Below are 12,665 nucleotides of genomic sequence, written 5' to 3' on the forward strand. Positions count from 1 at the left end.
TTCACAGTATAACAAAGAAATGCATTTATAAGTTATACAATTAAAGAACATATTATAAATTAATGTGTTTTCTAAAAAAACAGTTCATATTTTGACAAAAGATTTATAAAAAAAAATTGATTTCGGATTTGTCCATTTCAAAGTCTCAACATAAAGATAAAGATGCCAAAATAAAGCATAAGAAAAAAACTAAAGAAAAAGAATTTTACAAGACTGCAAGGTTTTAAAAAGATGTTTACCAAATTCTTGAAAAATCTTGCCACTTAAGTTATTTCCGTAGAGCTTCCTGCAATGAAAATTTTCATAATCGAATCAGAGTCTTTTTGAAAAATGATAAAAGAATAGGAGAAAATCAGTATTTAATGTTTTTAACCCAAAGTTCCAGTGAAATTATAACTGGCTAAATCTCTGAAATTGAAAAAAACATAGAAATAAGTGATTAGGAATGAAGTGATGAAGAAAGCAAAAGAAAAGAATGTTTAGAAAGAAGATGAATGTTAGAGGCGAAAGACATTGTCGTTGGAGTCGCAGGTGATATGAAACCAAATACAAGAATGTCTTTGGGATCAGAAAGCCTTCCGCTGAAAGCATAAAGAGCCTCTCCTACGAATTTCAAATAATCTCACATCAAACCCAGTTTTATGATGAAAACAAAAAGAGTTTGAGCAAAGAATCAAAATACCTTCGGAATATGAGATGGAAAAGAGAGGACATTGGAGAAAGATCCATAAGACACAGAAGAACTGCAATGTAGATATATTTGATTTGTGTATGTGACAAGAGACAATAGACACCAACTTTAAATAAGAGAAATTATGTGACCACTCTTATTTTTCCATATAATTAAATAAATAACTATTAATTGTTAACAGAATGTGTTAACTGAATTTATAATTAATAATTGTTAACTGAACTTATAATTAATAATTTTAACCGAATTTTTGTCTTTTTATTTCACAGTATGTTTCCTTAGTTTTAAATATATACTACTTGTTAAAACCTGCTAAGTCAAGTTGATGAATTAGTTTGACTATTTATTTCTTCTTCTATCCCATGTTTCTTTTTAAACTTCCAAGGAAATGTTAAAAAAAAATAAAATCATGTTTTACACTTTTTTTATTGCAAACTTCATAAATATATTTTATATTATATAATCTGAAATATATTTTTATCCATTTATATAATATAATTTGTGAATATATTATTAATTACCTCATATCTAAAAATATATTATAAAATTGTAGATTGTATACAATCATAAAATGTATATTGAATTGTGCCATTTAGATTATATAATGAAAAATATATTTTTAGATTATGCGATGTAACATCCCAAAATATAGTGATTACCATAAATCAGAATTAATTACAATTAACAGTGAAGTGAACAGTCTTTGTATACCTAAAAGAAATTTAAGAGCCGAACGGCTCCAATACAAAATAACGAGCGTATCATAATTACAGGAATTAAATCAGACGAACGGTTTTTACAAAAGAAAAGAAAACCGAACGTCCTCATAAGTTAATATTTACAATCTAAACATCTACGAGCGCTCTAAACAAAAATGAAAGACGGACGTCCTACTGCTCCGCTTTCACTTCCACTTCAACTAAGTTTTCTTCTCCCTCGATCGCGTCCTCTAGAGTGACTTCTCCTTCTGCTCACATCCACACGGATGATCATTGCAAGACAGGACGAACGTACAGATACAATGGACAACACAAGGAAAAACGGAAAGGGTAAGCTTATAATATTTAATTCATACATTCAACATATACGTTCAACATTCCAACTCACACATACAACATACAAGTTAACACAATGTAACATAGAAAAAAAAAAAAAAAAATATATATATATATATATATATATATATATATATATATATATAAGACCGACCGTCCGGACTGTATGAACCGTGTAGCTACAGGCGTCCTTGCACCCGAGTGGTGTAGTAGCCGGGATATACCTAATCAGCTGCCACTCGAGGTTAGTCCGTTCTTACGTCGCCCATGTTAACTTATGGACTAAGGACCTCCTGCCATTCCCACACATGAACTACTCTCCTCTACTTGAAGATGAGTATCACGGAATATCAGGATGGACCAAGCCAGCATTAGCATGCCCACAGTCATACTTTACCAATCCAATATTCAACATATATGAGACGTTCCTCCCTGGAACGCTCGTCCAAAATCCAATATCATAATATCATTCCATATAGTGTTCACACTTTAAGTTATCATAACTCATAATCATTTACATCTTTAGATTTAAGAGCATAAAATGACGAACGTTCAGTCCTCTGGAAGAATTAGGACGAACGTCTAGATGAAGGTACGGAATAATCAGGGAAGTATACAACGAACGTTACTATCGAATTCGACCAGTTAAATGAACTGACTCGTTTGGACGTACCGTCGTACTTGAAGAAAATTTCGTTATGAAGACCTTAGACCAGATCCAATGTAAAAAGAATAGTCAAGAATATTTAGAACTATCTTGGTAGTAATTCGCATACAGAAGACCGATGCCAATAATTGAACGAACGTGAGAGAAAATGAATATTATAGTCCTTTGAACGAACGCTATTTATCAATGTGGGTATCTAATAATACGAACGAGCACCACTTATGACGAACGCTAGGTAGACGACCGAGCATCAATTATGACGAACGCATTGGTATAAGACCGGACGCTATTTAGGACGAACGCTGGGTATAAGACCGAACGCTATTTAGGACGAACGCTTGGTATAAGACCGAACGCTATTTAGGACGAACGTTTGGTATAAGAACGAACGCTATTTAGGACGAACGTTTGGTATAAGACCGAACGCTATTTAGGACGAACGTTCGGTATAAGACCGAACGCTATTTAGGACGAACGTTCGGTATAATACCGAACGTTACGTATTTTAAAGTTAAGGTATTTATATACAGCTGCGCTGAACCGAACGCTCAGACATTATAAATGGGGACGCTCGTTCTCGAACAGAATTCTTTCCAAATGAAAGAATTTCATTCTAAGTTATTTCCAGGGAAACCGAACGGTATAAGACCGTACGGTGACGAGCGTAATTTATCACAGGGGATGATTTACGTTTCAGATTTTCCAACCATACAGATTTCCAGATTTCAACATCTCAATTTATACTTTATGATTCATATGATTTTAAATTTATAAACTTCATAACTTCACAACCAATATACATTTACAGACTTTATAAAATTCATCACATTAACAACTCATACAGTACAAGAAATCACCCATTTTTCATACGTATCAAACCAGCATACAGTTCAACCAAATCAGAAATCATACACAATATCAGAGATCATTCATAACAGCTCAAACAGCATACTGATCATACATGAAAATCAGATCACAGACATGCAAGTATAATTTAAACATATAAGCTTCCCTTACCCGGATCCGTACTGCAACTCCTCCTAACTTAAGATTTGTGGCTTCGTCAAACTAACGTTTTTCTACCTTCAATGGTTCCTTATCTCTTCCAAATCAAATCAGCTTCAACTTCTGAAACCGAACGGTTCTTCTTGAAGCCCTTGTCACCAGGAGTCCTTCTATGGTGTCGGAATCATGATCGGAGGAGATGAGACGGTGGTGATCTTAGAGAAAAGGTGGGGAAGTCATAGAGAGAAGGAGGAGAGAAAAGAATTTCCCATAATTATGAAAGGAGTGTGCGTGTATAGCGAGAGATGAGTTTTTCTGAGAATGCATGCCTTGTTTCCAGTGCCGAACGAACGTCTGCTCCTTGTTAGCCACGTGCATTCCACTAACGCTTTCCAGACTCCTCTCGTCGTGACACCTGGCGTTCGTTAGTGAACTGTCGCGCTCTCCGAGTGACACGCAAACTGCACTGCGTTTCCCCACTCCAGACTCCATGCAGCGTGACACCTGGCGTCCGCTGTTGGAATGCTCCTTCCTGCTGCTGCCACGTACGCTGTTGAGGTGTCTCGTTCTCCAGCTACCACACGTACTCCAACGTACGTTATTTTCCAGGGTGTTACATGCGATATGAAAACATTTTTGAATCTGAAATATATTAATGAATTACACAATTAAAGGATATATTTTTCACTGCATGACAAAGAAATGCATTAATGGATCATACAATTATAAGTTAATGTATTTTTAAATTGTTTTTTTCATAGTTAATTGCGTAATAAAAAAGTTTTGGATTGTAAGATAAAATCTTCTCTTTTAAGGGGTCGGAGTGGTCATTCTTTAATTCAGTAAAATTTATTACAATACTTCTCGAATGTCTTTAGATGTAAAGTCATTTTTATTCATATTGTAAAGACTATATATATATATATATATATATATATATATATATATATATATATATATATATATATATATATATATATATATATATATATATAATGTGTAATCTATTTCTTTGCTATTTATAAACATGAATTTTTTATTATGGTTGATTTAATTACAATTTAAACATAATTAATCATGATTTAATTTTCAAATAAGATAATTTTGGAGTTAATGTTTTTAATTTAATTTGATTTTTTGCAGTATTTGGATAGATTCTCTTTATAAAGAGTTAATTGTTTGGTTAATAATTAACCGGATGAATATACTATAAAAAAGTAAAAATTTTAAATTATGTAATTTATAATATATTTTTAAATTTCAAATTGTATTTCACAATGCAATCCAATTTTTTTCCAATGCATGAGTAATTTGAACTTTTCCCGCACTTCAGAGACTAGGAAAGAAATTTTGGAGATGCTAAAAGAAATCACCAATAGTGGAAAAATCCTAACAACTAATTCAATGAAGAAAGTAAAGAAAAAAATCACTACAAAATTTTCATTCATACTCTTTGTGCTTACATCTTTCTAGTCCCAAATAATCATAGCAAGCTAAAACATAAATTGAAATTCATTTGTGATATAAATTTTATGTGAAAAAAAAATATGTTTTTGAGGATAATTTTGAAAAAAAAAAGATTGATTGGTGATACAGTTGGAAAAGAAAGAAAAAGACAATGAATTCAACTCACATTTAACATAACATCAATGACTAATTTTATCGATACAAAAAAATCGGATGATAAAAAAACGTTAAAAAGAAGAAAAGTATTAAAAACTAACGGGTTTGAATTAGCATTGTAAATTCTTAAAAGTATCCTCAACTCAACTCTCCAACTAATTTTTTGTTGAATGTTAATAAATCAAACATGCACTAAGAAATTAGATGGAGCATCATAGAGAATGTGAGGTTGTTATGACTTTTAATTTTACCATAGCTTATGTCAAAACTATCGTAAATCATGGTTTTACACTATCATATGCATTAAAAAGATTTCAGGGGAATCAATTTTAAAGAATAATATTAACTATTTAAAGTTAGGAGTGCGACTGAAGTGTTCAAATTGGTCTATACAATAATGCTAAAACTTATTTAATATGTTTTAAATTAAAAAAAAAACATTTTGATGAATATGAGAATTGCAATCAAACACGTAAAGCATGCATTCATGCAACGCAAGGAAGGGTGTTGAGAATGACAGCTTGATTCATTAGAGTGAGAGTGAATAAAAATTAAACGCGTAAAACTCATAAGATTCTTGCGTTTAGAGAATTCATGTTTGAAAGGAAAACAAAACTCAACTGTAAATCGTGATTATTTTAGAGGGCAGAAAGGTAATAGCGTGTGTTGCCCATGGGACTTTGAGTGAGAAATAAAAACAAACACTTGGGTGGCATTGCATGGAAACATCAACTGCAGCATAACCCTTTCAGCTTATCCGCAACAGATTTATCAATGGAATACTGCCATGGAATGAGCAGAGAAAATTAGATGCAGAATCAATGAAAATAGTATATATATTGTAGGAAAAGGGAATAAAGGAACCTTGTGAAGAACCCAGAGAGAGTGATCGTAGGTGCGTTGAAAGAGGTGAGAGACTTCAGAAGGATCGATTTCACGGTAATTGACAAAGTTCTCGCGGACATACTTGGCGTAGTAAGCCCTGGTGTCCTTTGGCAAGAGCCTCACCAGCCTCAGAACCTCTGCGTACGCTCTCAAAGCTTTCTCCATCGTCTTTTCACTCCTTTTCAACTACTCAGCCAATGTCTTATCATATAAATACTTTTCACTTTATTTTAAAATTAACTGTAAATGTATGACGCAGAACAATACCTATATATAGGAAATGGAATTGCATTTATGTCTTTCTCTCAACACCGTTCTACTTTGCTCACTTTATCGGTGACTCTGGGTGGGAGTAACAGTTGAAGGGTGGCTGCGATGGAAGCGGAAGCGCGTAGAAGTTCGGACTTGAAGATTAGGTTCAGAGAAGAAGGTGGGAAGCACTGGACTGATGCGCTTCCCATTGGTAATGGACGCCTCGGAGCCATGATCTGCGGCCGCCTCCATTCCGAAACCATCCACCTCAACGGTAGTCTTCATCTTCATCTTCACCGATTGCCATTCAGACTGCACAATCAATGCATGTTTTAATGCTTTATTGTTTTGCTTCAGAGGACACGCTCTGGACCGGAACACCCGCGGACTACACTAATTCTAAAGCTCCACAAGCCCTTTCTCTGGTTAGAAATTTCGTTAACCGTCAACAATATCCACAAGCCACTGCTGCTGCTTCTGCCTTAACAGGATCAAATCCATCCGAGGTATGTAACACCCTTTTCTTTCCCATTTCCCTTGCAGATTCGCCCCTCATTCTCGTCTGAATTATGATGCCTAGGCCTACCAACTTCTCGCCGATATCAAATTGGACTTTGATTATTCACATCTCACCGGCGTCCAACAAACTTACCAGAGGGAGCTGGACTTGGATACTGCTACTGTCAAGGTCAGCTATTCCGTTGGAGATGTTCAGTTCAAAAGGGAGCATTTTGCCTCCTATCCAGATCAAGTCATTGTCACTAACATTTCCGCCACTCAAAAGGCCAGACTTTCATTCACAATTTCTCTGGACAGCAAAATGATCAATCAAACCTACGTAAATGGCGCCAATCAGATTATAATGAAGGGAGCGTGTCGTGGTAAAAGGTTCTCACCTCAACTCCAACACAACGCACAAGATACTCCGCAGGGAATTCAATTCTCGGCAATTCTTGATTTGAAGATTGGTGGTGCAAATGGCGTCATCAGTGTTTTGGATGACAACAAGTTGAAGGTTGAGGCTTCAGATTGGGCTGTTCTACTTCTCGTTGCTTCCTCCTCCTTCAGTGGCCCATTCACATCACCTGCAGATTCTAAAAGGGATCCTACTTCTGAGTGTTTCAGTGTATTGAGCTCAATAAGCAACGTGTCATATTCTGACCTCTATGCACGCCATTTAAATGACTATCAAGAACTTTTTCACCGGGTATCTCTGAAGCTTATGAGAAGCACCCAGCTGAATATGCCAGACGACAGCTCTTTGGAATTGAAGACGCTTGCGCCAACGGTAACTAGTCTCTCTCTAGTGGACAGTGAAACTCAAGTTTCAACCTCCGACAGGGTGAAATCATTTCAGACGGACGAAGATCCATCCTTGGTGGAACTTCTATTTCAATATGGTCGGTATTTGCTTATTTCTTCTTCGCGCCCTGGAACTCAGGTGGCAAGCCTACAGGGAATTTGGAACAAAGATCTTGAGCCTATTTGGGAGTACGTTCACATTCTGTTTAATTTCATTGGATATGGTTTTAAACAAGGCTTACTATCTGTCATTAGATGTCTGGATTAATCAGGTTTCTATTTTCACATTCTTTTTATTTATCACAAACATTTAGTTCCCCATTCACCTGCAAGGAAGCCTTGTATTAATTTTTTTAATCTGAGACTAATAATGGTTACTTTTCCTAGTGGAGCTCCCCACTTAAACATCAATCTTGAAATGAACTATTGGCATGCTCTTCCTTGCAATCTTAGCGAGTGTCAAGAACCCTTGTTTGACTATATTTCCTCTCTGTCCGTGAATGGCAGTAAAACAGCATATGTAAGTATTTGTATTCTCTTTACCTTTTTTTTGTTGAAGGCCATCTTAACTAAGCATGATGTTGACTTGTATATAGCTTAATTTTAAAATTCAACAGCTAGTATTTTTATTAAACATGTGTAAAAATGTAGATCACAACGTAAAATTGGACCCATAGTAATGCTCTCAGACTATGCTGATTCAAATACCTTACCACTTAGATCGACAAGACTGAACAACATAGAAGCATTTCTAAGTCTATCTAAGCCATTATAAGCTTTAGCATCAAACATTTCCAATATAGAACCAAGAATGTAATTCCTAGAAAGCCATTATCAAACATGTACCAAATTCATTTCCAATGTTATAAGCCTCAATTTTATATATATGTTTCATAATTTAATGACATATAACCAAAATAAAACTATTTGCTTATTTTAAATTTTACAAATATAATCATATTATTCAACAAAAATCCTTTACACAATAATTTTTCAGTGATAAAAATTTAAAAGGCAATATAAAGGTTTGTTTCCATGAACAATGAATATTAGACAATGATATCATAACAAAATAACTGAAATAGTAATCATATGTTAAAACATAGTTACAACAATTGCAAGGGAGGTAGTAGCCGTAACACAAATTTATGGACAAAGTAAAACAACTGCGCGAAAAAAATGAAGCAAGGAATTCTCGAATTAATTCTAGAAGAGCTAAACGGGTGATCATTTTGACTAATAATGATCTTGGAGATACTGAAAATACTGACAAAATTGAATTGTCTTTAAGATATTATTCCCGACAACAGAATTTTTTGGAGAGACATAATCTAAGGATCTATACATGCTCAAAAACGTAAAAGAATTACCTGGAAATTTTAAGGCTTTAGAAGTATGTTCTAAGATAAAATGCTTAAATTCATACCAAGAGCTAAAATGCACCTTGAATATGAAAAAAAAATAATATGAAGAACTAATTTTCTCAAGTTTTTGAGTTGTGGGCATCGTTCAAGAACCCTTGTTTACATCATATTTATAGCTATATATGTCACCTTATGAAAAATACAACTAGGGACAGAGGATTATGCTTCAGAACTGTGTGCTGAGTCGTTCAACTGATTAACATTTTGAACTAACAGAAAGAAACTAACTATAACTATTTGGTGCATTGGTTGGAGTAGTTAAATTAATTGTAGTTGCTGCATTTTTTTTCACGGAAAAGTGGAAGCGATGCCAGATTGCCTTGCACCACCTTGATGCCTGTTGTGTTTGCTTCCTTATTTGTGTATTTCTCACAAATTATTTCCCTTGAGTTTGACATACATATGTTCTCAAGCTTCTCATTCAATTATTGAACTCTGAAGGTGAATTACCAAGCAAGTGGGTGGGTAGCACATAGTAAATCAGATATATGGGCAAGAACATCAGCAGGTCATGGTGATGTTCTGTGGGCCTTATGGCCAATGGGTGGAGCATGGCTTTGTACCCATCTATGGGAGCACTATGCTTACACGATGGATAAGGTAAATGGTTTCTGAATTTTGAATCATTCAATGAGGTAAACCAGAGCAAAACACAATAAATTATAGCTAGAAAACATACAAAGCTAAGTTTTTAAGAAGTCAGTAGCCTTTGGAAGAGTCCTTCTAAATTTTAATCCATTTTAGAATGATGTGCTTGTTTGGGTAATCAATGCATATAAACTTTTTAACAGTTATGGAAGGATTAATTTTGAAAGATACAAACACAGAAAAATGAGTTATATTTGAGAATGCTTATACAACATTTACGATTGAGATATGATTGGATGGTGTTAAATAAAGTTGTTTTTTTAATGAGAAAATATACAAATTTAATTTGAAATAATGTTTAAATACTGTAAGTGAGGAAAAAAAATTTCAAAATCATGTGCAATGTGGTGGAATGCTTTTTGGCCAAACTAACATTCAGCTAGAACTAACAGGCAAATTTTGGTTGTGTTTTTTCTACAGGGTTTCCTTGAATATAAAGCATATCCCATAATGGAAGGATGTGTCTCATTTCTGTTGAGCTGGCTGATAGAAGACAATCAAGGATATCTTGAAACTAATCCATCAACTTCCCCTGAACACAATTTTATTGCTCCGAATGGTGAGCCTGCATGTGTAAGCCAGTCATCCACAATGGATGTGACAATCATACATGAAGTCTTTTCTGCATTTCTTTCTGCTGCTGAGGTAAAATTTTAAACTTTTAATTAACACACTATAAGATGTTCTGTTTACTCAAAAATTTGTATGTATTTCCAAAACAGGTAGTAGGGAGAACAAATGATAATATTGTCAGAAAAGTTTGTAAAGCTCAACCACGGTTACGTCCACTCTATATTGCCCAAGATGGTTCCATTATGGAATGGGTATTTTCTTGAAAATAGAAAATGCATGCAACAATATTGAATAATTAACTTTGATATGATAAATTGCTGGATAAATAGTGGATTTTCTTGTGGAGGACAGGTGAAAGATTTCAAGGATCCAGAGGTACATCACCGGCACCTTTCACATCTATTTGGTCTATTTCCAGGGCATACAATTACTTTTGAGCAAACTCCAGCTCTGTTTCAAGCTGCTGAGAAAAGCCTCTATAAACGAGGTTTGGATAAGCTGAATAATTATAGTAATTATTTTTTTATCTTGCTAGAATTCCAGCCAGAGTTTTCTTTATTGATTTCTATTAAACTGCATGGTTCACACCGCACTGTGTTCAATTTTGTGTACCCCTTTGACAATTAGAAATCTTAATCTTATCCAATGTGAAGGCCCTGATTAAGAGTAACATAGGGTCTGTTGGGGTAAACTTTTCTGCAAGTACTTTTAACAGAAAAATAAAATAAAAACAGAAGATGATAAATATCTTTATAAGCTAAAAGTTTTTAAAATTCACTTTTTAAAAAGGTAATATAAAAGAGTTTCTACAAATTAGTTTATGCATAAAGTAATATTAATTTTTTCAAAAAATCATTTAACCTTTTCTTCTTATTTTTCTTTTCTGGAAGTATTCATGCAGAAGTTTATCCAAAGACATTCTTAGTCTAAATTTTTTTGGGAGGGGTATCATGTAGAATTATACAAATGAAGGAAACACGTTTACTTTATTTTAATATACAGAGTTGTGGTACTGAAACTATCACAGCTGCCTGCTGCTGTTCTTATACAATGCTTATCTGCCCTTAATCAAAACATTTATCTTTAAATTTGGAAACAGGAGAGGAAGGTCCTGGGTGGTCAACCACGTGGAAAACTGCTTGCTGGGCACGTCTACAGAACAGTTCGAATGCATATAAGATGATCAAGCGCTTGATAAACTTGGTGGATCCGGATCACGAGATACCGTTTCAAGGTGGACTTTACAGCAACCTGTTTGCAGCGCACCCACCATTTCAGATCGATGCCAACTTCGGGTAACTTGCTTAGGTGTTTTCTAGTGTTCATCCAGACATAAATATCTTGCCCACGTAAGTGATACGTATGTGTCTTTATTTTCACTCAAGTCATCGACGTTATCAATATCCGGCAAAAACAACTACGTGCAAGTGTAACAAGTTACTTTAGCAACCAAGCCTTTGTTTGTTTTACTTGGACTATAACTAATTACGCACCAAAACAACGTACATGGAGTTGAATAGCTAATTTCAAATATACACTATTGTCTTTTCTTTACATAATTGTAAATGTGAATTGCTGAACCATTAGATTTCTGTTTTTGACCTCACATTTTTTTATGTTATCCTCTCTCAGACTTGTTGAACTTGATTTTCTTTAATCCCAAAAAAAAGGTTTATATAGGCTTTGTAGACTGGAAGTGTCTGTGATAGATTGAGCATCAACTCAGGATTATTTTGTTGCCAGTTTTGCAGCGGCAGTTGCCGAAATGCTTGTGCAGAGTACATTGAGCGATCTTTTCTTACTTCCTGCTCTTCCATGGGAGAAATGGCCAAATGGCTCCTTGAAAGGCTTGAAGGCTCGTGGAGGAACAACAGTTAACATATGCTGGAGAGAAGGGGATCTTCAGGAGTTTGGTGTATGGTCCGAGGACCAAACAAGAACAACTCTGAGAAAAAGAATACACTATAAAGAAACTATGGTCACCGCAGACTTAATAAGTGGCGTTTTTTACAGGTTCAACGGACAGTTGAAGTGTTTGAACTCATGCTCTCTTTCAGAAATGGCGTCTTCTTGAATTTGAGGATTTGAAATATCAATTCTCATGTTTCGTTCTCTTTTTTTTTTCTATGTAACAATTAGCATGTAATTCACTTCGTATCAGTAGTCTAGTGCACGTAAATAAGCATCAGAAAAATATGATTTTATTTGATGGAGACGGTGATTGTTTTGCCATGTTTAGGCAGTTTCCTCCTCGAGCTCATCTTTCTTAGAAAATTTAGTTTATATAATTTAAAAGTTTTATTTCTTTAAAATAGTTTTCAAGTAAAATGATTTTTGGATTATAAGATATGAAAGTCAAATAATAAACTGTTAAAAAATATACTTTTTGAATTTATTTTCTTTCTAATAGCCAATCTTTTGTATCTATAACTATTAAGAGAAGAAATTCACTTTTTAGCCGTAATTATTGATAGAAAAAAATATGCTTTTATAGCTGCCGTTTTAATGTGTACAATTATTTGCTAATTTTTTCCTTTATT

The 12,665-nt window shown here is 34.3% G+C and overlaps 2 protein-coding genes across 4 annotated transcripts; one reads left to right on the top strand and one right to left on the bottom strand.

The window, feature by feature from the left end:
- Positions 1 to 5,582: 5,582 nt before the first annotated feature.
- Positions 5,583 to 6,155, bottom strand: LOC108319974 (LYR motif-containing protein At3g19508). The gene is made up of 2 exons (XM_017551305.2): positions 5,906 to 6,155; positions 5,583 to 5,823 (listed from the first exon to the last, which is right to left on the bottom strand). Exons 1-2 carry the CDS (start codon positions 6,089 to 6,091, stop codon positions 5,770 to 5,772), a joined length of 240 nt encoding a protein of 79 aa, XP_017406794.1. The 5' UTR covers positions 6,092 to 6,155; the 3' UTR covers positions 5,583 to 5,769.
- Positions 5,929 to 12,370, top strand: LOC108319973 (alpha-L-fucosidase 2). Of its 3 annotated transcripts, none has more exons than XM_017551301.2 (11): positions 5,929 to 6,067; positions 6,186 to 6,452; positions 6,536 to 6,684; positions 6,759 to 7,669; positions 7,868 to 8,000; positions 9,346 to 9,504; positions 9,973 to 10,197; positions 10,275 to 10,376; positions 10,477 to 10,612; positions 11,225 to 11,420; positions 11,869 to 12,370. In XM_017551301.2, the coding sequence occupies exons 2-11, from the start codon at positions 6,302 to 6,304 to the stop codon at positions 12,197 to 12,199; spliced, it is 2,493 nt and encodes an 830-aa protein (XP_017406790.1). In that variant the 5' UTR covers positions 5,929 to 6,067; positions 6,186 to 6,301; the 3' UTR covers positions 12,200 to 12,370. The 3 variants fall into 3 exon arrangements, with proteins under 3 accessions (XP_017406790.1, XP_017406792.1, XP_017406791.1); XM_017551303.2 differs by having other exon boundaries at positions 5,937 to 6,067; positions 6,286 to 6,452; XM_017551302.2 differs by having other exon boundaries at positions 5,941 to 6,067; positions 6,204 to 6,452.
- Positions 12,371 to 12,665: the final 295 nt, after the last annotated feature.

Source organism: Vigna angularis, chromosome 10, assembly GCF_016808095.1.
Source record: "Vigna angularis cultivar LongXiaoDou No.4 chromosome 10, ASM1680809v1, whole genome shotgun sequence".
NCBI classification, from domain to species: Eukaryota; Viridiplantae; Streptophyta; class Magnoliopsida; order Fabales; family Fabaceae; genus Vigna; species Vigna angularis.